The 24,807-nt window shown below is 38.5% G+C and overlaps 3 protein-coding genes across 4 annotated transcripts; 2 read left to right on the forward strand and 1 right to left on the reverse strand.

The window, feature by feature from the left end:
• The first annotated feature begins 406 nt into the window (after positions 1-406).
• Positions 407-6,233, forward strand: LOC140800463 (potassium channel KOR1-like). 2 transcript variants are annotated; one of them, XM_073155270.1, is made up of 13 exons: positions 407-743; positions 1,197-1,421; positions 1,732-1,795; positions 1,911-2,250; positions 2,469-2,764; positions 2,905-2,985; positions 3,251-3,349; positions 3,754-3,975; positions 4,119-4,307; positions 4,422-4,497; positions 4,605-4,899; positions 5,470-5,591; positions 5,858-6,233. In XM_073155270.1, exons 1-13 carry the CDS (start codon positions 550-552, stop codon positions 6,109-6,111), a joined length of 2,457 nt encoding a protein of 818 aa, XP_073011371.1. In that variant the 5' UTR covers positions 407-549; the 3' UTR covers positions 6,112-6,233. The 2 variants fall into 2 exon arrangements, with proteins under 2 accessions (XP_073011371.1, XP_073011372.1); XM_073155271.1 differs by lacking the exons at positions 5,470-5,591; positions 5,858-6,233 and having other exon boundaries at positions 4,432-4,497; positions 4,605-4,748.
• Positions 6,234-10,139: 3,906 nt separating this feature from the next.
• On the forward strand, positions 10,140-19,816 carry LOC140799595 (potassium channel KOR1-like). The gene is made up of 13 exons (XM_073153975.1): positions 10,140-10,268; positions 11,062-11,286; positions 11,394-11,457; positions 12,080-12,419; positions 12,879-13,174; positions 13,663-13,743; positions 15,194-15,292; positions 16,185-16,406; positions 16,574-16,762; positions 17,355-17,430; positions 17,555-17,849; positions 18,906-19,027; positions 19,374-19,816. Exons 2-13 carry the CDS (start codon positions 11,072-11,074, stop codon positions 19,595-19,597), a joined length of 2,223 nt encoding a protein of 740 aa, XP_073010076.1. The 5' UTR covers positions 10,140-10,268; positions 11,062-11,071; the 3' UTR covers positions 19,598-19,816.
• A 3,056-nt stretch (positions 19,817-22,872) lies between these two features.
• On the reverse strand, positions 22,873-24,363 carry LOC140799583 (U-box domain-containing protein 21-like). The gene has a single exon (XM_073153962.1). The coding sequence runs from the start codon at positions 24,294-24,296 to the stop codon at positions 22,953-22,955; it is 1,344 nt and encodes a 447-aa protein (XP_073010063.1). The 5' UTR covers positions 24,297-24,363; the 3' UTR covers positions 22,873-22,952.
• Positions 24,364-24,807: the final 444 nt, after the last annotated feature.

Here is a 24,807-nt window from a genome sequence, read left to right on the forward strand (position 1 = left end):
ATCCTTAAAAATGGTTGATAAATTGAAGGGTGCGAAGTGTAATATTCGATGCTTTGATTATCGTTTGAACCTTATTTTATAGGTAAAATAGTGAAAATAAATAAAATTTTTAATTATTTAATATATATATTTTTTTATTAAAAATGAATAAATATCCTTTAAAATGGTCGATAAATTGAAGGGTGCGAAGTGTAATTAACCCTCCGATTGTCGGTTGTGAGGTGGATGGTTACGGCGCCTCCGACTACTTTTTTTTCTAATTGGCCCTTGCGTTATCCTATAATCTCACAGGTAATTCCACCCCTCGAGAAAGTTATATTTTATTCCCATCCACACTTATAAATCCCCCCTCATCTTCCTATATAAACTCGCCTCTGCCCTCCCTACCTCTTCCATTTCACCTCCCACTGCCCCAATCCCTCCACTTCCTCCTCTCCATCTCCCACCGCGGAGCACCGCAGCCCCCTAAACCCCACCCCATCGAGCCCCCCCGTGTGAGTCCCACCACCGCCGACGGCATTCCGCTCTATCCGATCCCTGCCGCGCGAGATGCCGCCTCGCGCGGAGGAGGACGACGCGGCGCCGGAGGTCGAGTACGAGGTCGAGGAGTTGGAGGAGACGATGGGCTCCTCCCGGGGCCGGCGCCTCGCCCTGATCGCCTCGGAGTTCAGGTTCGACCGCTTCCGCCGCCGCCGGAGCGGGGAGCGGCTCATGAAGGGGCTCGTCATCGACCCGGAGAACCGGTTGTTATTCCACTTTCCTTATTCCGTTATTCCGTTTTGCCATTTTTATTCGGATCTCGCACGGATAACTGGATCAGCTATCGGTGTGAGTCTTCTATCGCACAGTTAACTTTGTAGCGCCTCAGTTATCTAATATAAATACGTCAGACTTCAATACGAATTGGAATTAAGTGATACGTTTATCTATTCAGATCTGTGCACCAATAAAGGACGACACTGTATAGTTTAATAATATTATTTTGTATAGATTAATAAATTAATTAACAACTAAAAAAGGTAGCGATATATTATACGACAGGTGTCCTATCAATACTAACTTATTACTCTTTGGACATACACGTGGATCTCATATCATGGTTTAAATGGTTAAATAGTATGCATATAAGTACATGACAAACATTGAAATTAGAACAAAAAAAATTGTAACGAGTGGTGCTGTTTGCATTTGGACAGATGGTATGAGCTGTGGACGAAGTTCATATTGATGTGGGCGGTGTACTCGTCCTTCTTCACGCCCATGGAGTTCGGATTCTTCCGGGGTCTCCCGAAGAAACTCTTCTTCCTCGACATCGCCGGCCAGCTCGCCTTCCTCGCCGACATCGTCGTCCAGTTCCTCCTCGCCTACCGCGACCACCACACCTATCGCATGATCTCTAGCCCGCCCTCCATCGCTCTCCGGTACGAGATCTCATCGCTTCCAGAATAGGAGGTTCTTTTGCATATCACCACTACATTTTTGCATTATCGCAGAAAACTACTATTCTAAAATTACTTTTTAGGAAAAATTTGCGCATAACACCCTAAGTTTAAGCAATTTTGTGGTTGAAATCCTGTACTTATATTACTTCAATAGAAATGTTCAACAAAAGAAGAAAAAAAATCCTCGTGCAATATGGCTAAACATAGGTGGTGACATGCAAAAAACCCATAAAGAAAGAAAACTGAGGCCCTGCTTAGTTATCTCACTCGTGCTATATTTGGGACCCAGGTACTTGAAGTCAAATTTTGTGTTCGATCTCCTTGGTTGTTTCCCGTGGGATCTAATCTACAAGGTATACTTTCGTTTCATCAGTGAGATAGGATGGAATTGTCCTGTACCTGCTAAGAGAATATATTCTAATCTCCAATGTCGTTATAATGCCTTTGTTATATCCTGTCCTTAAACAGGCTTGTGGTAGTAAAGAAGAAGTAAGATACCTACTATGGATTCGATTAACACGAGTACGCAAAGTGACAGAATTTTTCCAGAAGATGGAGAAGGACATTCGAATCAATTACCTTTTCACTAGAATAGTCAAACTCATAGTCGTTGAGCTCTATTGCACACATACAGCTGCTTGTATTTTTTATTACCTGGCTACCACTCTTCCTGAATCAAAGGAAGGCCAGACATGGATAGGGAGCTTAACATTGGGAGATTATAGCTATTCTCATTTCAGGGAGATTGATCTTTGTAACCGCTACTTAACGTCGTTATATTTCGCGATAGTCACCATGGCAACTGTTGGTAAGCACAGAAGATTATTTCATTCATGATACAATTGTCAATTTTTTTATTTATTACAATCACTATGTTTTACATTGAAGTTAAATGCTTTTGAATGTTCACAAGTCACATATGGCTCACTGGATGATGAGGCATTCTTTCCAATAAATTAATCTTCATGATTTGCTTATCTTATCATTGCCATTTGTGATGTGCTGAATTATGTCCATATTCCACAGGTTACGGGGACATACATGCTGTTAACACAAGAGAAATGGTGTTCATAATGATTTACGTTTCTTTTGATATGATTCTCGGAGCATACCTTATTGGTAACATGACCGCACTGATTGTCAAAGGTTCAAAGACAGAACGATTCAGGGATAAAATGAAAGATATAATGAAGTACATGAACAGAAATAGACTTGGGAAGGAAATTAGGAACCAGATCAAAGGACACTTGCGTTTACAGTATGAGAGTAGCAATTCGGATGCTTCTGTTCTTCAGGATATCCCAGTTTCAATTCGTGCTAAGGTCCGTCATCTGTTGAGAAAATTCACTCCATACATTAACATAAGCATTGTTATTTGGATTGCTTTTGGTGCTAAACTCTTTTGTTTTAGTCCCCATTTCTTTCTGTAGGTATGGTGACTGACGCTAAATTTTGTATGCAGATTTCTCAAACATTATATAAACCATATATTGAGAATGTTCCACTGTTTAAAGGATGCTCAGCTGAATTCATTCAACAGATAGTAAGTGCCTTTTGTTCTTCTGATATATAAATGATATGCATAAGGGTAGCCACTTTGTCATTCATGTTCTGGAATTATTTTCCTATCCTTCAGAAAGGAAATAGCTTTTTTGAACTCTTAGAAACACAGAAAAATACGTTGCTTCCTTTGAGTTCTCTACTTCTCTCATTTTATGATTGCTTTCTTTCATTTTATTTCGAACTCTGCTCAGATTTTGCTCTGAAAGTTTGTGCAAGTGTCTCTCACACTAATTATAACTTGGCAGGTGATCCGACTCCAAGAAGAATTTTTCCTCCCAGGAGAAGTGATTTTGGAGCAGGGCAGTGCCGTTGATCAACTATATTTTGTCTGTCTTGGTACGTTGGTGAGTTGAAACCAAGTCATCATCTTTTTTCTTTCTGAAATTTGTTCCTGATATACAGAGGAAGTACGCATAGCACTGCACTTAAGGAAGTATAGGGATATATATATATATATCATTTATGTGATCCTTATTGCCAAAAGGAGAAAAGTCATGCTTGGAAGAAGCACCTGTTTTAAATGCTTCGTTTCTGATCAGACATGTATCTTTACTTCCAGATCAATTAAGTTTATTGGGAGTTTACTTTCCACTGTACGTTAGCTAGCTTTGATTTTTTTTTTTTAATTTTTTGATTGAAAGGGCCGTAGACAAATTTTGAATTTTATTATATCCGCTGCATTCGAAATAATTCATAATTCTCAATGATCATATCTGTTGCTTACAGCTATTATAGTTTCTTTCTACAGGAAGGTGCAACAGTTGGTGAAGATGGATGTGGAGAGACTCTCTTGAAATTGGAGCCTAGTAGTTCATTTGGAGAAACTGCTATACTATTGAACATTCCTCAACCATATACTGTTCATGTTTGCGAACTCTGTAGACTCTTACGTCTTGATAAGCAATTTTTCACAAATATTCTGGAGATCTATTTTGTTGATGGTCGGACGGTCTTGAGCAACCTCTCGCAGGTACTTCTTCTAATTGGACTTTTGAAAAATACCAACATATCTTGCCTTATATTATCCACGTGTTAACTCATTCATTGATATTATCTGGTACAGAAAAATCCTAAGCTAATATTATTTACCAACACTTTTTAATCCAATTACAGGGTCGTGAATCCATTTTAAGGATCAAGCAATTGGAGACCGATATAACTTTCCATATTGGAAAGCAAGAAGCAGAGCTTGCTTTGAGGGTAAACAATGCTGCTTTCCATGGAGACTTGCATCACCTAAAAGGTTTGATTCACGCTGGAGCAGATCCGAAGAAGGGTGACTATGATGGACGCTCACCTTTGGTACCGTCATATCTTTATGATTTATTGTCCATTTGGATAGTTGTGTATATTATCATTCCTTGATCTTGAGGTGTCAAACTTATGAGAAGCTTATGTTTAACACTCTTCTGACAGCATCTTGCAGCATCAGAAGGATATGAAGATATTGTTCTGTTCCTAATTCGAGAAGGCGTGGATGTTAACCTTACTGGTACCATCATTATTTCTATCCCTTTCCCTGTTTATGTTCAAGTAGAATGCACTGTGATATTGGCCTCTTGATCTTTATGTTCATGTTGATATGTGTACATTTATCAGATAAATTTGGAAACACACCCTTACTGGAGGCAGTTAAGAATGGACATGATCGTGTGGCTTCTCTGCTCTTTAGTGAAGGAGCAAATTTAAGTTTTAAAGATGCTGGAAGCCATCTATGCACAGCTGTTGCAAGGGGTGATACAGATTTTATTAGAAGGGTTATATCATATGGCGCCGATCCAAATTCAAAAGATTACGATCATCGTACTCCACTTCATATAGCGGCAGCTGAGGGGTTGTATTTGATAGCGAAGATGCTGATAGAAGCAGGGGCCAGTGTTTTCGCAATGGATAGGTACTACTAAGGAACTATTGTTTGCTTTAATTCTTTCTGTGGTTTAAAATTTTCAAATGCCACTATATCTTTACTAGGATCAGGAATCTCTGCATTGTTCATATGCATTCACCATTAACTTGTGATTCTGTAAACCTTGGGTCTTTTAGAATCACCAGAGAGTAACTTTGGCATATTCCCTCTATGAGTTTCCTTTGATAATGTTTTTTTGGCATTGTCAAATGAGGCTGCAAATGCAATCAGTTTTACAAGTCTATGGTGTACACATATATCTTTCATTCTGATTCCTGATTTTGCTAATACCTTTATCAAGTTTCGCAATATAGAATAATGCTTTCCTGCCAAATGTTTTTCTGGTCTCTTTGGCTCCTCCTTTCTCATCTCTCTGGACATGGAAGTTTCCTTCTTTTGGCTTCATTTTATCATCCTCGTGTGTGACTGCTTATCTGCTCTCTTTCATCAAGTAATTTGATAAGTCATATTACAAATATCAGGATTATCATATCCATATGGAAATTAATTGTATGCTTGCATCTAAACAAATTACTTATGAAGCGCTGCTATTTATAGATGGGGCACTACTCCATTGGACGAAGGACGGAAGTGCGGTAGCAAATCCTTGATGATGTTGTTGGAAAATGCAAAAGTGGATGAGCTCTCTAAATTTCCTGGCCGCTCTGAAGAACTTCAAGGTAAATTTCAAAACATCCCTACCTTTGGAGCACTATATATAAATCTATCTAATTATGTAGCCAAATGGATAATAAACTTACTAACTATACTTAGTATGGATTAGTTCAATATAAGACAAGATTGCATTATGTTCCTTATTGCCTTTAAAACAACCTTGAAGTTTCAAAATTAGAAATATATGATTAATCTTCCATAACAAATTACCAATTGAGTAATTTTACAGTCTATATCTTTTATTGCATCGCTGATGACTTACTTTCAACAGATAAAATGCATCCAAGACACTGCTCAGTGTTTCCATACCATCCATGGGACCCCAAAGAGAAGAGAAAAGAAGGAGTGGTGCTTTGGATCCCACAAACAATAGAAGACCTCATTAAATCATGCCAAGAGAAGCTCAACTGCAGCTCAGGCTCACATTTGCTGTCAGAAGATGGAGCTCGTATACTAGACGTAGACACGATTTCCAATGGACAAAAGTTGTATGTAGTTGCAGATAAAGGTATAAGTAGTACATAATTAGCACCTCATCTGATTGTGTTGTTGTACATTAACACGTACATTATCATGTATGCATGCCTCGGCTTTACGAGGTCGCATGCTCATTGCAGAAAACAAAATTTTATAGTTTCCTTCTTGCATTAGTCGACTGATCAAATGTGGAGAAAGAGTACAATTTTTTGAAATCTTGTGCTGCGGAATTGGGTGTTAAATAAGCTCGCTAGCTCGGGAGCCGCTTGAGCTTCCTTATTTAATAATTTAGCAGAGCTTAATTTTTGTCTGCATGTATATATAATTATATATTAATATATATACACAAAATTTTACATGTCATATTATGGATCAAATAGAGAAACATTATGGCTTTCATTGGGAACTCTTGAAATGCAATCTATTTTGCTAAATGATACAGCACTGGTTACTTAATTATTTATAAGTTGCTTCCTTTTGCATGTCTAATTGAACTGAAGAGCACTCATAGATGTACTAATTAACTATTTAATTTTGGAATTTAGAATATGTTCTCCATTACAGGCATAGAATTGTTTACTGGCTAACTTTTTTGACCTTAACATTAAATTAAATTTAGCCAACTCTTAACTCTGTGTGCCCAGTTGTAAGGAGACTAAATGAAACACCCTAACCTCCAAATACACGTGTAAACCGCGTGGGTAAATCCTCCCACGCGGTACATCACATGACCTGTCAGTACAAGGATTTCACAAGGCATACAACCACATAAATTCACCATAAAACTCAACTAAAGGAGTCCGGATACAAGTTCCACAGGCCACAACAAGCCTTCCAAATATACATCCAAAATATTATGTTAAAGTCTAAGAAGATACAACGTCATCATCATACCCTCGCAGGGGCTTAATACAACTACGTACGTACTAAAAAGAAAGGAAGCGGCTACTCCTCGCTACCCGCACCTGCGTCCCCTAGCTCTGAAATAATATGCCACGAGGGGTGAGCTTACAGCCCAGCGAGTAGGATTCATACAATCTAAAATAATGACATCACAGGTGTATATCCAATGTATGCCTAAATTTGCTAACGATAACGACATGCTTATTTAAAATGACTTACCACAATTTACTAAGTCAATGCAGTTGATAAAGATTACCAATCACTATCTTGGAACATGCTAGTTTACCAAACATATTATGATCAGTTCACACAGATATAAAGTTTGAGACAATCTCTTATTCGTACACATCTCAATCATAGGTTTACATGTTATGCATAGCAATAAAATATCAGTTTAGTCACCTCATGTCTACCAAAGCAATAATCATACTCATCATCGCTCACCGAGCTATTCACCACACAGGGTAAATACTCTTAAGACACAATCATCCATCACATAATCATCCATCACATAATCATCCATCATATAATCATCCATCATCTCATACATCGAGGGGGGATATATACACATCTAGCGGTAATGTCACCTACACGTGTATGGCGACACTACATGTGACCGGTTGTCTGTGGCCATCAGACTCAGGACCCCGGTCGTCAGCCCATATCTCACTCTCTCTAAATCATCACCGCCCTCGGCGGGAGAATCAGGAGCCCTCGGCTCATCAACAGACGCCCTAACCCTGCGTCGTCGGGTACCGCTAGAGTTATATCCCCGCCTCACAATCATATTCTTCTATCATTATAATCTAGTCCTGACTATGCAGTATAACTACCTGAATGCCACACAGGCTTCCCGACCTCAGGTGTAGGCCGCTAATAGTATAGACATATATGATACACTCTGCCCTTAACCCTGGGCTGAGTGAGTAGGGGTACTGCCTAGTCAGAATTCGACTACTAATGATAGGTGGAAGTGGTGCGTGTTTATGCGTGTATAAAGCATGTTATAGTCATCATGATCATTACAAATTCATATCCACAAAGAATCATACATCTATGCAACGGTATACCATACATGACACATGTAAAGCATTATCATACACATTATCTTTCTCATGATACTATACTGAACAGATTATAAATAGCTACATATGCAAAAGATATAACAGGGAGTACCAATTGCATGCATTAATACTGACATTTCCTACTGTATCATGTTATTCTAGATTTGTATAACTCTACTCGCCTGGGGGGTCTCCACGGTAAGGTAAAACTCGTCGCCTAGTCCGGGATCCCAAAATCTTCCTCACGCGGTGTTAATCCTATTAATTCACGCAAGTAAAGTCATTAGCGAACTAATAGAATTAATTATCTTATTAGCACATTTATGTTTGGTACGAGTCAAGGGTATCCTAGGAATCTTATATTATCCCAAAATTAAGGATCAGGCTAATCAAATTAGGTGAAAATGGTAAACGAGTTATAGGGTCCAAATGGACCCATATGGGCTAGGCTAGAGGCAATAGGTAGACTCAAACCTAACCTAATAGGCAAAGGGCCAAGGTGGGCTGCAATTGACCGCAGCCCCACAAGTTTGGCCGAAGTGGGCTGGTCCAACCACAGCCCACCAAGGGGGCTCGGTGGGCTGCGTCCGACCGCAGCCCGCCAGGACTCGGTGGGGCCGCGTCGACCGCAGCCCACCCAAGGGATCAGTGGGCTGCGTCTGACCGCAACCCACCCGGGGATCGGTGGGCCGCGGTATGACCGCAGCCCACCAAGGGGGAGGGAAGGGCACGGGGTTTAACAAACCCCCTCCCACCCACCCACCCTCCCTCGGTATTCCCCAACCGAGGGAGGAGACGAAGGGGAGGTGGAGAGGCCGATGGGGCTGCGGCGGCGCGGCACGACGGGCGGCGCACAGGCAGCGCGGAGACAGCGGCGCGGCAGCGCGGGCGGCGGCGGCAAGGGTCCTGCACAAAGACGAGGCCGAGGAGGGGAAGGAGAAAGGGAAGAAAGGAAGGAGGTTTACCGGAGGGGGAGTCGGCGAGTCGGCGGGCGTCGGCGGCTATCGGCGACCACGAGGGAGGGAGAGAGAAGAAGAAGAGAGGTCATGCGGTGAGGGAAGGAAGGGATAAGGGAGATGGGGGAATGGTGGCGTGCACGGCAAGGAAGGGAAGAGAAGAAGAAAGGAAAGAGGGAGGGTGGCAGGGTGGCAGGCCGACGCACGTGCTCGGCACGTGCGTCGGCCAGGGAAATTATTATTATTATTATTATTATTATTTTTTTTTTTTTTTTTTTTTTGATGGGGTGTTACACTAAACCTTGCAACTTAACATTCAAACAATACCTTGCTATCTCAAATTCACAGTAAAAAAGATACAAAACCACTCAAATTCCTTAGATTTTCTTTCTCGTGAATATAAAGCTCTGTTTTAGATCAGCCAGTGTTGTGCGGCTCCTTTGTTTCTTTAGTGAAGGAGCAAAGTTAGGTCTAAAGATACTTGCAGCTCATTTGATTGTCTTGGTGTACATTAACTCGTACTTCATGGAACTCAACTTTAATTTATAGAGTAAATTACGTATCATGTATTGCATTCCTTGGCTTTACCAACTTTATGAAGTAATAAAAAATTTATATTTTGCTGTTTGCGATGTCTGATCAAATGCTGAGAAAGAGTAGTAACTTGACACAAAGTTTTAGATGTTGCATTATTTGAACTAATTAATTAACTAATAAACGTAGGAAGTTAGTACAATATATTAGTTGCTAATCCTTAGCTACTCGATGCATGGGTAGTTACTTTAATCTCTAACTCCAAAACTAATAAATGGGCTCTACGTGCCCAGGTGTAAGGAGAGCATACCTTGTAACAAAACAATAGCTCGGTAGCTCAAGTTGATATAAAAGAGAAACACAACCATTCCCCCTAATAAGGAATTATTTATTCAAGTAAACGCCCACGGCTTAATCTAGCTTATGATCTCATTTAGCAGTATAGCATTATTCATCCGAATATTCCTCTCATTCTAGTTCCTTCTCTTAATAAACCTACAAGCTGTGCCGAAAATTTTCTATCTTTCTATCTATCATCTTTAACTCTTAAAGAGATGTCGCAACGGCGAAAGGAGAAGGAGCTGACGGAGATCGAGTACGAGGTGGAGGAGCTGCCAACGCAGCTCCGGTCGTCGCAAGGGAGCCGCCTTGCGCTTATCGCCTCCGAGTTCGGCCGGTTAGGGCCGTTTTCCAGCGGCAGGAGTCGGGAGGGCTTCCTTTCCAGACTCGTTATCCACCCCGATAACCGGTATATATATATATAATTAAGAGGGAATAAGTTTGAGTTATTCTCTTTCCATGCTATATCTTTCGTCTCTTCTCGCGGGATAAGCTATATATCTACAACAACCATTGGTGTCGGGCTTGATGGGATCACAAGTTTATCCGACGGCTACTATTGTCGTCTGTCCTCTGGTGTAAGTCTTACACAAGAATAGTTAGCGTGGTGTAGGCCTTGTCCTTCTAGTTATGAAAGTTTGCTGCCAAATTATGCAATATTTTTCAAAGTCTAACTCATATATTATGTATACATTCCGGTGTATATTCTTTGTTAGTCAGAATGAAATAAGCATATCCTTTAATGGCCGTATCTCTCTCTTCTTATTCTGAACGACAAAAAAAGAAACAACTTTTTACAAATATAATTTTAATTTTTCTAGAGATTATTATGCTCTTACTTTAAAGAAAAGAATGAAAAGTAGTTGTGGGGGTTAAAGTGTCACAAAAATAAATAAGAATTTTTTATGAAAATGAGCTATAGTTAAGGTCTAAGCATAATTAATCCTAATAAATGTTTTACATAGTATTTTTTTTATTTAAAAAAATTACTGAAATTTTGGAAAATCTTAGAGTAGGAATGGGTTGTGGCTAGTGGCCCAACGGTGGTATCCAGGCCCAGAGCAAAGTATACAACTAGGGCTGTAAGTGGAACCGGATAATCCAACGGGTTGCCCGATCCGGATCCGTTAAGAAGGTCCAATTTCGGATTGTAATCTAACTATCGGGGGTGTTATTCTAAATTCTTATTGTTATTCGTGCAGATGGTATCAGATGTATGCAAAGTTCATACTGCTCTGGGCCGTGTACTCGTCCTTCTTCACGCCATTCGAGTTCGGCTTCTTCCGAGGTCTACCGAAGCACCTCCTCTTCCTCGACGTCGCTATCCAGATCGCCTTCCTCGTTGACATTGCCGTCCAATTCCTCGTCGCCTACCGCGACGAGCACACGTACCTCATGGTCTACCACCCAGCCTCCATTGCCCTCCGGTGATTTTGCATTTTCCTCCCTGTTTTTCTCTTTTGTCCTGAAAGCGCAGGTGAGGTGTTTGGTGATACTTCTCTGAGAGGGTTTTGGTGTTTGTTTCTGGAGTCAGGTACTTGAAGTCGATGTTTGTGTTCGATCTCCTTAGCTGCCTCCCTTGGGATGCTATATATAAGGTAAAGTTATCTCTCGTTTTTTCTTATATATATAAAAGATTTCCTTTTTAGGTTTCCATTTTACTTCACAAGAGTTTTATTGGTCATCTATGATAATTACGGTGATACTGTGATGAAGCATATTATCGGGATAAGTACCTAGCCTTAACGATTATTAGCAAGATGGTAAATGCTTCGTCTCCCTTGAAGAAAGGCCCCCTGGATCCTGCTGATGCGTTGGGCAGGGGTTAAAAAAGTAAATTGCACTTTTTTTTGCGTCGAGCACATCAGCAATGATTGAAAGCAAGATTTACATGGGACATGTTGTAATGATCGTTGGATTAAGACTGAGCTTTGTTACCACTCCTAGAATCAGGATTTATGTTACATTTTACTATATTGTTTATGTACATGTTTGCCTTCATCTAGAACCTTACAGTATATTGCGATAGATGGAAAAAAATTATCCATGTAGCTGAACCCAACTATTTGGGAAATATTGTTTTTTTTTTGTTATCGTTCATTATCTGTGTTTAGCTATTTTCTTGTTCAAGTGTGTTCTATGTGAGATTCTGTGTGCTTTTTGTTATTTCAATGTATTTTGCCTCCTCAGCTTATTTCTTCTCTTCGATGCTGAAAACAGGCATCTGGAAGTCAAGAAGCAGTTAGGTACCTCTTGTGGATCAGGTTAGTGCGGGTACTCAGAGTTACAGATTTTTTCCATAATCTAGAGAAGGACATCCGCATCCATTACTTGTTTATACGAATAGTGAAACTGATAGTTGTCGAGCTCTATTGCACACACACAGCTGCCTGTATTTTTTACTACCTGGCCACAACTTTGCCCGAGTCAAGAGAAGATCACACATGGATAGGGAATTTGAAGCTCGGAAATTACAGCTATTCCCATTTCAGGGATATCGATCTCTCCAAGAGATACATCACATCATTATATTTTGCCATAGTCACCATGGCAACTGTTGGTAAGTTTACACAGATCAGACATTTTTAGTACCAAACTTTTTATCTCGCTAGTCTTTAATTGTTGGTAATTTTTTACGCACTGTTGGTAAGTTGTTCATGTTTTAGCATAAAGAATGAGAGGAAAGACAAATGCCATCTTTAAATTATTTTTTGAGTAAGATATTAATAACTTTCTGCTTGATCATGTGCTTGCGTGAGGAAGAAAGTAGAAACAAAGATACAACTAAATTGGTTGGTTCCGTTTCACAAATTACTGATGGAACATGAATTGCAAATGGTAGTATCATGCAACTGCGCTTTTTTCCTCAATAAACAAGTAAAATTTTCTTCAAAGGTTATATGCACCATTTATGAAGCCATAATTTATCTCACAGGATTAAACTTTTTTTTAGCCTTTCTTAAAGAATCTTTCATCATCTTGTAGTGCAGTATGCTGATTTATGTACTTTATGTCACAGGATATGGAGACATACATGCAGTTAATTCTAGAGAAATGGTGTTCATTATGATTTATATTTCTTTTGATATGATTCTGGGAGCTTACCTGATTGGGAACATGACTGCACTCATTGTCAAAGGATCAAGGACAGAAAAGTTCAGGGACAAAATGAAAGATATAGTCAAGTATATGAACAGAAACAGACTTGGTAAGGATATACGTAAGCAGATCAAAGGACACTTGCGCTTAAAATATGAGAGCAACTACACAGAAGCTTCTGTTCTTGGGGATATCCCAGTTTCAATTCACGCAAAGGTGTGTGGAGAACACTACTCAATCTGGCCATTACATAAGAATTGCCACATAAAGCCAATGAAAGCATCTGGAATTGTCACTCTTTAAAGGAGTTGTAACATATCCAAATTACTTATTACCTAGCCATTAGACTCTTCTAATTTTTTTAGAGGTACCAACCTCTGGTCTCAGGCATTCTCATCTTAACCGGGCTCATCTTAGACCATGTTATTTCATTGCTTTGAGATTTTGTGTCATGAAATTTAGTTCTCCTTTTGTTAAACAGGACGTCTCCAGTTTTCATTCTGCATCTAACATGAGTTATGTAACGATCAGCTTTCTAGATGCAGTAACAGCAGTATACTATTCCCTCTTATAGTGGAAGTAGTTTAGATTAGCCAACTGCTTGTTTTACTTCTGCTGAGTGCTAAGCAGTGTGTTGAACATATAATTTTTCTATGATTCTCTTTTCTTGAATTGTACTAACTGATGTTAACTTCCATGTGCAGATTTCTCAAACATTATATAAACCTTATATCGAGAATGTTCCTTTGTTCAAAGGATGCTCTATCGAATTCATTCAACAGATTGTAAGTCCTTCTTCTGCTACTAGCTAAATGATGTATATGTATTAAATTTTTTGTGTCTTTCTTCAGTTGGAAATTCTTCAAATATATGGAAGTTGCATGCGTTGAATTCCTCCTTGTGCCCCAAATGTTATACTAGTATGCACTGTCTTCTTTGTCCCACAGTGATTTATCAAATAATTTATCTTCATATTATTCACAAGTTGCAGAAATTATGTCCTTCACTTCTCATGCTACCAAAATTGCATTTCCATATTAACTAAACTTTCATCCATCTTTCTTCTTGAGCTGAATTGTTTGTAACTTTGTACATGGTATTGAAGACGACTTCATCTCTGCAGAGAATATTATCAGAAGCAATATTGGGGATAAAGGGAAAAATGATAAATGTCAATAAATTTTGTGTTCTAAATAGTGATCAAATTTTAAGGTAAATATGAGAATCCATTTTTTTGGCAAAAAAGGAAAAGAATTCAAAGCAGAGACTTCTACTTCTCTCCTGCATAGCTGCATTTAATTTGAGTACTTATTATATTTGAAAGTGATTTCAAATCTCATGTTACTCTTGACTTTTTGAAGCCCTTATGCTGGTAGTGGTAGATATGAGGGGTATCATATTCATGTTTACCCCATATCCATACTTATGATTAGTACTGTACATGTTGATTGGGTAATGCTTACGTTGATTTTTGTTTACAACTTTGAGGTGAACATTAACTTGTAACGCATGACCACTTGATAATGTTTAATTCTAGTCATAGCTCTAAGTCTAACAGAACAATACCTAGGTTTCTTTATGTAACTATTAGGGCTTTATAGACATACATGACAGCCATATAGATGTTAGTTTGAGATTGATGAATTAAAATTTAGTTTTGTTTGGGTATCTTCTCTTCTAATCTTATGCCTTCATTAATTTCTTCTTCTTTCTTTGTTCATTTGTTGTTTTCAAAAGGAAACCTAATAGACGGCAGCCTTCTGTAATTCTTCAATCAAATAAGTTTTACATCCAAGTATAAAAGCTTTTCTTTGCTGAACTTTAATATATCTGAACTGAGATCTCAAGACCACAACAATTAAGTCCCCATCTCAAGCTACTATGTTGTTGATATAACCTGTAATCTTAGAGCTCATGCAACTAGCAAACAAGTCTATGCTGAGCAGCATTCTATCTTTCATGCTTCCCTTCTTTATAGGGCTTCAGTGTTGTAAAGATGTTTGACACACTTCTTGTTAAGGTGAACTCGTGTGCCAGTTTAAAGAAGCTACATCCCTGCATGTGATTATAATCCCTTTTCAGGTGCTCTGTTATTGGATAATTTCTTGTGATTGATTGTACTTTCAGATGCCGGAACAAAGAGTTGTTAATGTTTGTCTTATGTTAATATGTGACTGGATTTTGTGTTGGGATTTTGAAAACAAGTTTCTCTGGCATCTTATTATGACTTGGCAGGTGATCAGGCTACATGAAGAGTTTTTCCTCCCAGGGGAAGTAATCTTGCAACAAGGCAGTGCAGTTGATCAGCTCTATTTTGTCTGCTATGGTGTTTTGGTGAGTTGATATGTGACCATCATCTGTTATCTTTCCTGGATTTATAAAGGTGGAAGCAACGTGTCTATCTTTACTGAAATAAACTGTTATATCATAGTATGAACGGCTATAACATCTATATTTATTTTAGATGCAATCAGTACTATGCTGTCATTTAATTTCTTTCCTTTCTAACATTCATCTAATACATGGGACCACGTAGGCATTAGGTTTATAACCATAAGGATTTGGGAATCGTGATGGCCGGACAAAAAATAACATAGTTATCAAAATTGAATTGGACATTGACCCGGTTAGAGGTTGAGTCATTGGATTCTTAGTTCAGTCGGCAGGTCAACCGGTCAGACTGTTAGTTTATTTATAAATATTTTAGATATTTAAATAATACTTTTGTAGTTCTAAATTATTAAAAAAATTCTATTTTAGCCATTTTCAACTATTATTTAGTATGATTTAGGCAATTTTTAACTAATATTTAGGTTTAAGTATATTAATATATTGAATCATGACTTATACAAAATCTTATCTTAATTACACTTTTAATTTTTATTAAATGTAATTACTTTAATTGTAGGACTGCATTACCCTTATGGTAAATCATAAAATAATTGAAAATTAAGGACAACTAGATAATTTAGGAAAGATGAGCAACCTAGTCTGTTCGCAAAATTTCATTTGAGTTGCATGATTCACCAGTTGAACAGCCGGGTCGGCTGGTTTTTATTGGATCAATTGTATTTCCAATTCTATAGCATAATCGAACTTGCTTGGTGGTTGGTGGTTCACCGATTTGACCAAGCAATCCAGTCTGATTTTGATAACTATGAAAATTAGTATATCATCAACAATTAATAAATCTCTTACCTACAAATAAAGTACTTTCCTTTTACAGGAAGGCTTAGGGATTGGTGAAGATGGACTGGAAGAGACTGTTTTGCAATTTGAGCCTAACAGTTCATTTGGTGAAATTGCTATTCTTTGCAACATTCCTCAGCCTTATACTGTCCGTGTTTGTGAACTTTGTCGACTCTTGCGACTTGATAAACAATCTTTCACAAATTTTCTGGAGACTTCTTTCCTTGATGGTCGGACAGTCTTGAGCAACCTTTTAGAGGTAATTTCTCTACTGGGACAAGGCCAATCTTCCTTGTCTTTTAGCAATAATATGGTAACAGTAAGCAAATTTTATGGCATATTGACCACAGTGTGGCCAGAAGTATATCTTCTATCTGCCATTATGCACGAACAAATTTCCTACAAACATCTTTTATTCAACTGCAGTGTAATGAATCGAGTATATGGATTAAGCAACTGGAATCCGATATCATGTTCCTTATTGGGAATCAAGAAATGGAGCTTGCTTTAAAAGTAAATAGTGCTGCTTTTTCTGGAGATTTGCACCGGCTAAAAGGTTTGCTCCGAGCAGGAGCAGATCCCAAGAAGACTGACTATGATGGACGCTCACCGCTGGTATGAACTTGATTACTCTATTCTGACTTCCTATTTCCTTTCTGGTTCACCAAAATCTTCCATGATAAAGTCTGCGCTATCTTTATGATACTTTATCTGAATTCATTAAATATGCAATGGCGCTCCATTTTTTGTTTATGATTTATTTGTGATGTTTTCTGCTTGCTTTGTCAATAGTGTTTATCATTCTATAGATATCATTGTCTACTAAAAGGGTCCTCTAAGATGATCATATGTAAACCAATGAGACACATACTTCTGCTACTTAGTCATTGGTTAATTATTACATATATCATATATAAAGAAAAGGTGTTAGATGTACAGGTGCTTTAAAGTAAACTGTAAAGTAATCAATATCATAACCTCGTGCCCTAAGTTCAGTAGATCCATGGGTAGCACAGGATATAAGCTTGAAAAGGAAAGGGTGGTGTCTATACGTGTGTCCGTTTCCCTATCACCATCTTATTATATTGTTATTCAACAAAACTACCTGTCTTATAAGGAGGCTGTAATTTTAGATTCCCTTGGTCTATAATAGGCATTAAAGCTGTTAAACTTAATATGCCAACTCAATTAACTGTCTATCTATCAGCATCTTGCAGCTTCAAGAGGGTATGACGACATCACTTTGTTTCTCATCCAAGAAGGAGTGGATATTAACCTTTCTGGTAGCTTATCTCCTTTTCCCCTTTTCTGTCCCTTCTTATAAGTGGTTATGCATCGCAATGCCACTTCATTTCTTTCTCTAACTTTATGGCTTAGGTTTATACTCATACAACTTATGTCAATTAGATAAATTTGGAAGCACACCCTTGCTGGAGGCAGTGAAGCATGGACATGATCAAGTAGCTTCTTTACTCTTCAGTAGAGGAGCCAAGTTAGGTCTTCAAGATGCTGGTAATCATCTCTGCAAAGCTGTTGCGAGGGGTGACACCAATTTTATTAAAAGAGTTCTATCTTGTGGTATTGATCCAAATTCCAAAGATTATGATCACCGCACACCACTTCATATAGCTGCTGCTGAGGGGTTATACTTGGTAGCAGAAATGCTGATAGAGGCTGGGGCAAGTGTTGTCACAATGGATAGGTATTGCTGAAGAATTATTAATTTGTTTATTTTGGTAACTATATGACATGAAAAAGTAGGCTTTTTGTTGGTTCCTAGTGACAAAAGATTCACATGCATGCAATAGGACAAAAAGGAAAAAAAAAATGAGAATCTTACTTGAATCTGTATGAACTCACTAATTGCCCAGTGGGTTTTCTTTTAAAAGTTCCCGAGGAGCAAGTAAGGAGCAAAATCAACTTGATGGGTAATATCTTGATAAAGCTGAAAAGGAAAAATGTAATTACTACTGAACCATGAATTTGGAAGCCTTTCTGGGTGTCTTGACAACTCTATGGAACTTGTCCATTCCTGCAATTGCAGTTGTGGCAACAGAAGTTCACTCGAACAACACAAAGAGAAAGGATGATCTTGAATCGTCTTTCTGCACTTGTTTTGATGCCCTTATGTTGAGATTGGTTGCTTTCCAGGTGAATTATCTTCCAGAAGGGGAAGTGTGCTTCATTGTCTTCATGCTATTTCAATGTAACTTTGTTTTATCTGCTCTCTTCTTTAATGACCCTTGTCCATCGTCCCTTGTGGCAGTACTTTGTCAACTCTACCAACTCTATTCTAAGCTTTACATGGAATAATGATGTTGTACCAATCTGCTTTCCATTTCTCTTATTGTCATATGAATTCCCGACTCTTGACCATCTAAATCTGCAGAGCGTACTCATCTGCAATGTTGCAAGGTAGTTATCACTTATCACTTTAAGCAAGCTTCTTTAACTGCAGAAATAAGGATTATGTCTGGCACTATTTTAGTGTTAGGAAGGTATTATACAGTGATGATGTTTTGATTTTCATATGCGCAAACGGCTTTACGTTATATCCTTTAATCCAGCTTGCTTAGATGTATCCTACCAAGATGGAAGAGGTGACTCTGGCTTTCTTTTGAAATATACTCCTGTCCCATGTCCTTGTGGCTTTGATCTTGCTTAGAATTATTCTGTTTTATGCAGAACGATCCATTTAATTCTTATGAACGATCCATTTTTGTAAGAAACCCTTATTCCACAATGGCTGAAATTGTAGGTGGGGAACTACTCCATTGGATGTAGTACGGAAATGTGGCTACAAATCCTTGATGGTTCTACTGGAAAATGCAAAATCCAAGGAAGTTTCCATGTTCCCTGGTTGCTCCAAAGAAATCCAAGGTAATCAGCCTGCAGACTTTGAGCACCAATACACATAGCTGGCTACTGTTTCCCAATGTTTAAAGTCAGGACGAGAGAATTAAACCAACATTCCAAGTTGCCCTTGAATTCCTTGTGTTAATAGCCAGATGAGTGTTTTCAAGGCATAAATTCCAACTCTTTCTTGGTTCTGTACTTTATTAGTTTGGAAGGAGAGCCTCCTTTCTACTTTAAATGCAGTTCAAAGGTGATTGCTTTATCAATAAATTATAGGTTAATCCTCTGTAGAGATTTCATCAATCAATTTCTGTATATTCCATTGTCATTTATTTCATTCCTTCACAACTTTCCTTATTTTCCCATGCAGATAAGCGTCGATGCATTGTGTTCCCAATTCATCCATGGGATCCCAAAGAAAAGGGAAAAGAAGGGGTGATGCTTTGGATTCCCAGCACAACGGAGGAGCTGATCAAATCCTCGCAAGAGCAACTCAAGTTCTTGGGCTCATGTTTGCTGTCAGAAGATGGAGCAAGGATACTTGATGTAGAAATGGTTTCTGATGGGCAAAGGTTGTACCTGGTTGAACTTTAGCATACAAGTTACGGAACAAGAAGCAGCAGCTCATTTGATCATTTTTGCACATAAGCATGCACCTCATTGTTTTAAATTATTTTGTACAAAAATTAGCTATCATTTTGTTCTTGCTTTGTTCTTTTTTCTTACGGTTGCTTGCAGATTGTACATTTGCAAACTGTACGTCTGTACAGTGTGTAGAAAGAGGAAATTTTAATATAAAACCTTGCGTTTTAGTAATTTTCTTTTTATGTTTTGACTCCTCGTTCATGGTTACTGCATAGTCATATAACTCCTTATATTTAGTAAATTTATGACTGGCCTGTAATCATGCACGATTTTATAATCTCTATAATTTTCATAAAAAAAAAACCTCGGTTTAATGGCCAGCTTAATCATGATTACTTAAGTTACCACACCACTTGTTAAACATGCTTAATTACCATTAAATTCTCTAAATGAATAGCATTCAAACTAAAATTCCTGGTCTTTTTCTTCAAGTCTTCACTAAAATTAATAATTATTGGACGCGTTTTAGAGGACCATTAACCCTTAACCTCAAGTCATCTCCATGAATCACGAGTAAGGACAGAAATTTTGAATCAAATTAACCCCAGCACTGTTAATAAGTCGTCTCGTAGCCGTGGCCAGTAATTCCCTCGACTTCTTTTCCTTCCTTTGACCATCCTTTTGTGTACGTCAACTCTTATTACTTCACTCCATTTTCCTACACATTTCGCAACGTTCACCTAATTCTCTTTTTTTTTCCCCTTTCACAGCTTCAAATGGGGAAACATTCCAAAGTTTTCCATGGACTTGGGATCAACTTAACAAACCGTCCAAAACGTTTCCCTTTGATGTTATCTGCATGATTCATGCAAATACCAACTACCAAATATACCTATATAAAGCCCACGTCCTCGGGCTTCTCTATCTATCAAAGTTAACAAAGATTGAGAGACAAGAGTATACATATCTACTACATATACTCCATAAAATATAGCTAGAATCCTTAGAAGTTGGGAGAGATGAGTATGTCGAGAGGAGCAAGGATGGTGGAAGTAATGCTTCTGGTGTTGCTTCTTTCAAGCTTATCTCCTCCTTCGACGACGGCGGCGAGACCGTTAGAAGGTAACGGGCATTTCGGCGTCAGAGATCTGCAGTCACTTACACAAGGAAATAATCCAAAATCTGGGCCTTCGGGATGCACAAGTAATCCAAACAATAAGAATGGTCATTGCCCTCCACAATCCCCGTGATAGATATATAGCATGCATACAGTTGCTTCTCTCTCTCTCTCTCTCTCTCTATATATATATATATATATGATGATGATGATGATGATGATGATGATAGTTAGGGAAACTTCTTGTGAGAGTACTACTAGTTAACAATAATCCTTGGCAGTGTGTTTTCTTGAATTCTTTTTGGAATAACTATATGTATCCAATTTGTTATTGTTAAGAAAAAAATGTAATCGTTTGTCATTTAGTGGGGCTTTATACACTAATTTTTTGCATGTTGGACAGTGGAAATGGATTTCTCAGTAAGCCCAAATACTGAGTTTGAGATTAAATAGAGCTTAATTTTTCTCTTGTACATGAATGGCTGCGAGTTTACAGACAGTGACAAGTTTGTAGCAAGATTAAATCTGACACAATAAGCTATATGTTTGGCTTTTAATCTTTGGCGACATTAATATCTCAACAAAACAAAACAAAAAAAAAATCCTTGTTCACTTCTCCAAATCAATTAAATAGAAACTCCTTATTCACTTATTATGTTACGTACGAACACCCATCAAAACTTTTATTTAGGTAATAAAAATGTCCCTATTTAAGAGCAATATTGTGTATATATGCACACAAATAAAGATGATATTTTTATTCTTTTAATATTAAATTAATGGACTCAATTTTAAGTGTTGGTTAAGTTTCATGGCTATCTATGCAAAAACAAAGAGTTCATTTGTTGATATGGCTATCTTTTGCCTCCACTTAATTTTAATGAATGTTAGAATACCTTTTCATTGTCGATACTATAATTTGGAGAGAAATTTCATTTTAAAGAATATATAAATATCAACTTTAAGAGGACCGTGAATATAAATAAGATATTTTAGAGGGTCCATATGCAATAAAAAAAAAGCCCTAATTCTTCCGTACCGCGGCAGAATTAATGCAGATTGATAGCGACTGTGTAATTAATTTTCCAACGTGTCGATGTGGTCACACGAGTTTTAAAGCACTGGCTGGTGACGCAATTTTGCAAATCTCCCCCCACAATATCTAATATATATCATCCAAGGACTGAGATAATTAATGTTTTTAATTAATTATTTATTTATTTTTTTATTTTTTTAACTTCACTGATAGGAACAGGTTAGGAATTCGCATCTCGCTATTCTTGCAAAATCCCAAGATGGTTCAGTTGATTTTCACAAAAGAAATCTCTGAAATAATTAAGTAATAAGTTGATTTAAATAGGAATTATTTATTTATTGTGACACTTTCACCCCCTTCAATTATATATATAAATCTCTCAACTGTACAGTCACGTAATTAGTGCTTCTGAGGATCGTTTTACCTTATAAGCCATCAAGTATCAGGGGTAAGATATTAGATAGTTAAAAAAAATGAGCAATAATTTTGAGATTCTAAGTACAATTAATCTTTTAAAATAGCTATATGAATAAATCGCAGAAAGAACACTAATTGGAACAAGACTAATTCCAAAGATACATAGATCTCATTTGACAGTAAGATTAGTATCTTGGCAGTATTATTCCGTCTTGAAATCTCTAATTAATGGTGGTAGGTTGGTTGGTGAGTCGTCGTCGTCGTCCATGCCCGTTTGTCAGATAAAACTGAATGAAAGACAAGAGGAGAAACATCGGCTGTCGATCTGTTCGGCTGTTCCCATGATCGATTTGCAAACTCCATTACACCTCCAGAGAAAAATTGTAGTAGGTTTTGGTTTTCTCTATCTTCTTCTTCTTCTTCTACTACTACTACTACTACTACTACTACTACTACTACTACTACTACTACTACTACTACTACTACTACTACTGCTACTGCTACTACTCAGTGTTCTCAGTGTTTGATGTTAGTGTTTCATCAAACGATTTATGTAGATGTAAAGGAGATATAAATGGTTGTTCATTATAAATCACAAATAGATAGTGATATTTACTGAGGAAATCTTTGAACACAACAGTATTCTATGAAAATTCTTGGATACTAACATTTGAAGGCTAGTCTCTATTTAGTATCTGTATTGAAAAAGAAGAATCAAAGTTAACCATGTATAATTGTATATTTATATCCTTTTCTACCCTAAGATATGATCATTTTTTTTTACATCTTTTCAATCAAAAGGGTCTCTTTAGCCCTTTAAAATCCACAGTCTCAATGCACTCCACACCCCCTCTCGGTCCATTCAAAAGCTTGAGCAAATCACTAGCCCTCTCCTTAGTTGGTCCATTGCAACCAACCTGCAATAGAAGCAATAGCTTCTGAAATGCCCCAACTTGCAGTGCCTCCATTAGACACCCTTCCTCTATTCTCTCTTCTTCTACTTCTTCTTCTCCTTCACCTTCCTTGCCATCATCATTCTTGCAGAGCTTCCAAAGAGCCGAGACGGCGAACTCCGTCGCCATGTCGGAAACCCGAAACATCTTCTTCACCAGCAATGGCACAGTCAGTGCATGATCACCGCCACTCTGCCTTCCTCTCTCACTGTTAAATAGACCATCTAAGACTCCTAAAGCCTTCTCAGACATACTCTTCTCAGAGTCCACAAGGATGTCCAAGAGCAAAGAGATTAGACCCAATTCAACAAATCTAGATGCTGCTCTAGTGTTGGGCGAGACCAAGTAGAAGATGGTCACCAGAGAGGTCTTTGTGAGTTGAGGTGAGATGGGCTTCTGAAGATGTTGAACCAATGCTTCGGTGAGTCCATCAGTCTTTGCCACAGCTTCTATGTCATCTGAATCCAAACTTGAGACTAGATCTTTGAGCACCAGTGTTGAATTAAACCTCCCTTGAAAGGACCCACTTCTTATAATTGACACTATTGATTTGAGAGAGGCTGGAGATTGGATGTGCTTGTGGGATTCCTCATCAAGAGGAAGAAATGTAACCAATGCTGATAAGACCTCCTCTAAGTCTCCTGTCTTTGAGCTCAATTCACCAAACGAAGCAGAGAGAGCCCGGCCGGCGCCGTTCGACGAAATGCACCACCGGTTCCGGTCGCTCTCCTTCGCAGAGTCCTTCAGCTTCGCCGCCAATTTGCCGCACCTCGCACCGTCTCCACGCCGGCTAGCCGTTTCGATCTCTTGTAGGATCTCTACAACCTCCGTCGCAGCCATCGGAATTCGCGGCGTGGGGACCCTCTCGACCCCTGCACCGCGGTTCGCGACGCACCATTCCTGTATCATTCTGCGGATCGAGTGGTTCGGGATCAGCTCCTCGACCTTCATCCCCTGCCCCGTGACCGGGCAAGTCCGGTTGCCCCGCTCGAACCACGACTCGATGCTCTGCCGGTCGTAGGTAATCCCGGTCGGCGCCGTCACCGGATCACGCATTAGGTCGAGCGATATCGGGCATCGGAAGTGGGTCGGGATCGCAAGCTCCCCGCCGGAATTCGCGACTTGGTTCCTCTTCATGAATGGGATTTTGGATCCGGACTTCAAAGTTCTCCAAGCTAAACCCATGCGATCGAGCAAGAGAGTAGAGATCTTTGTGAGAAATTAGGATTAAGGAGTAGGAAGAGAGGAGGAGAGTTAGGTATAATATATCTAAGATCTAGAGAAGAAAAGCGTTAATGACGCGGAAGAGTTCAAAGGAGAGAAGAGTAGAGATGGGTTTGGAATGTTGACCGTTGAAGTTTGAATCGGTGAACCGCGAAAAGGAAACGCTATTAAGCTTTTTCTTCTGTTAATTTTATTTTTCTTTCTCTTTGCCGCGTAAAATATTGGTAATTTGAACTCTAAAATGTAAACTTGGGGACTTTGACGTGGTTGACTCCGACTTAGTCGTATCAAGTCGATAGTTACTTTCACCTTAGCAAAATTAATCGATAGTATAATTCTAATAAATAATCATCATATTTTTATATATTTTGCATGATCTTATAAAATACCCACTATGAAACAACCTACAGGTCCATGTTTTGTTCTTTGGCCTAACTGTTGGGTAAACCCATATAATATTATAATTTATAAT

This window comes from Typha latifolia, chromosome 13 (assembly GCF_019914945.1).
Source record: "Typha latifolia isolate L0001 chromosome 13, TyphaL0001v2, whole genome shotgun sequence".
Taxonomy (NCBI): domain Eukaryota; kingdom Viridiplantae; phylum Streptophyta; class Magnoliopsida; order Poales; family Typhaceae; genus Typha; species Typha latifolia.

What these genes read in the sequence shown, in the direction of transcription:
- LOC140800463 (XM_073155270.1), top strand. Translation starts at nt 550, where the DNA reads ATGCCGCCTCGCGCGGAGGAGGACGACGCGGCGCCGGAGGTCGAGTAC. An exon ending in CAGTTTCAATTCGTGCTAAG is followed by an intron (nt 2,765 to 2,904) that starts GTCCGTCATCTG and finishes TTTTGTATGCAG; the next exon opens with ATTTCTCAAACATTATATAA. An exon ending in CCGCTCTGAAGAACTTCAAG is followed by an intron (nt 5,592 to 5,857) that starts GTAAATTTCAAA and finishes TACTTTCAACAG; the next exon opens with ATAAAATGCATCCAAGACAC.
- LOC140799595 (XM_073153975.1), top strand. Translation starts at nt 11,072, where the DNA reads ATGTATGCAAAGTTCATACTGCTCTGGGCCGTGTACTCGTCCTTCTTC. An exon ending in CAGTTTCAATTCACGCAAAG is followed by an intron (nt 13,175 to 13,662) that starts GTGTGTGGAGAA and finishes TTCCATGTGCAG; the next exon opens with ATTTCTCAAACATTATATAA. An exon ending in TCGAATTCATTCAACAGATT is followed by an intron (nt 13,744 to 15,193) that starts GTAAGTCCTTCT and finishes ATGACTTGGCAG; the next exon opens with GTGATCAGGCTACATGAAGA.
- LOC140799583 (XM_073153962.1), bottom strand. Translation starts at nt 24,296, where the DNA reads ATGGGTTTAGCTTGGAGAACTTTGAAGTCCGGATCCAAAATCCCATTC.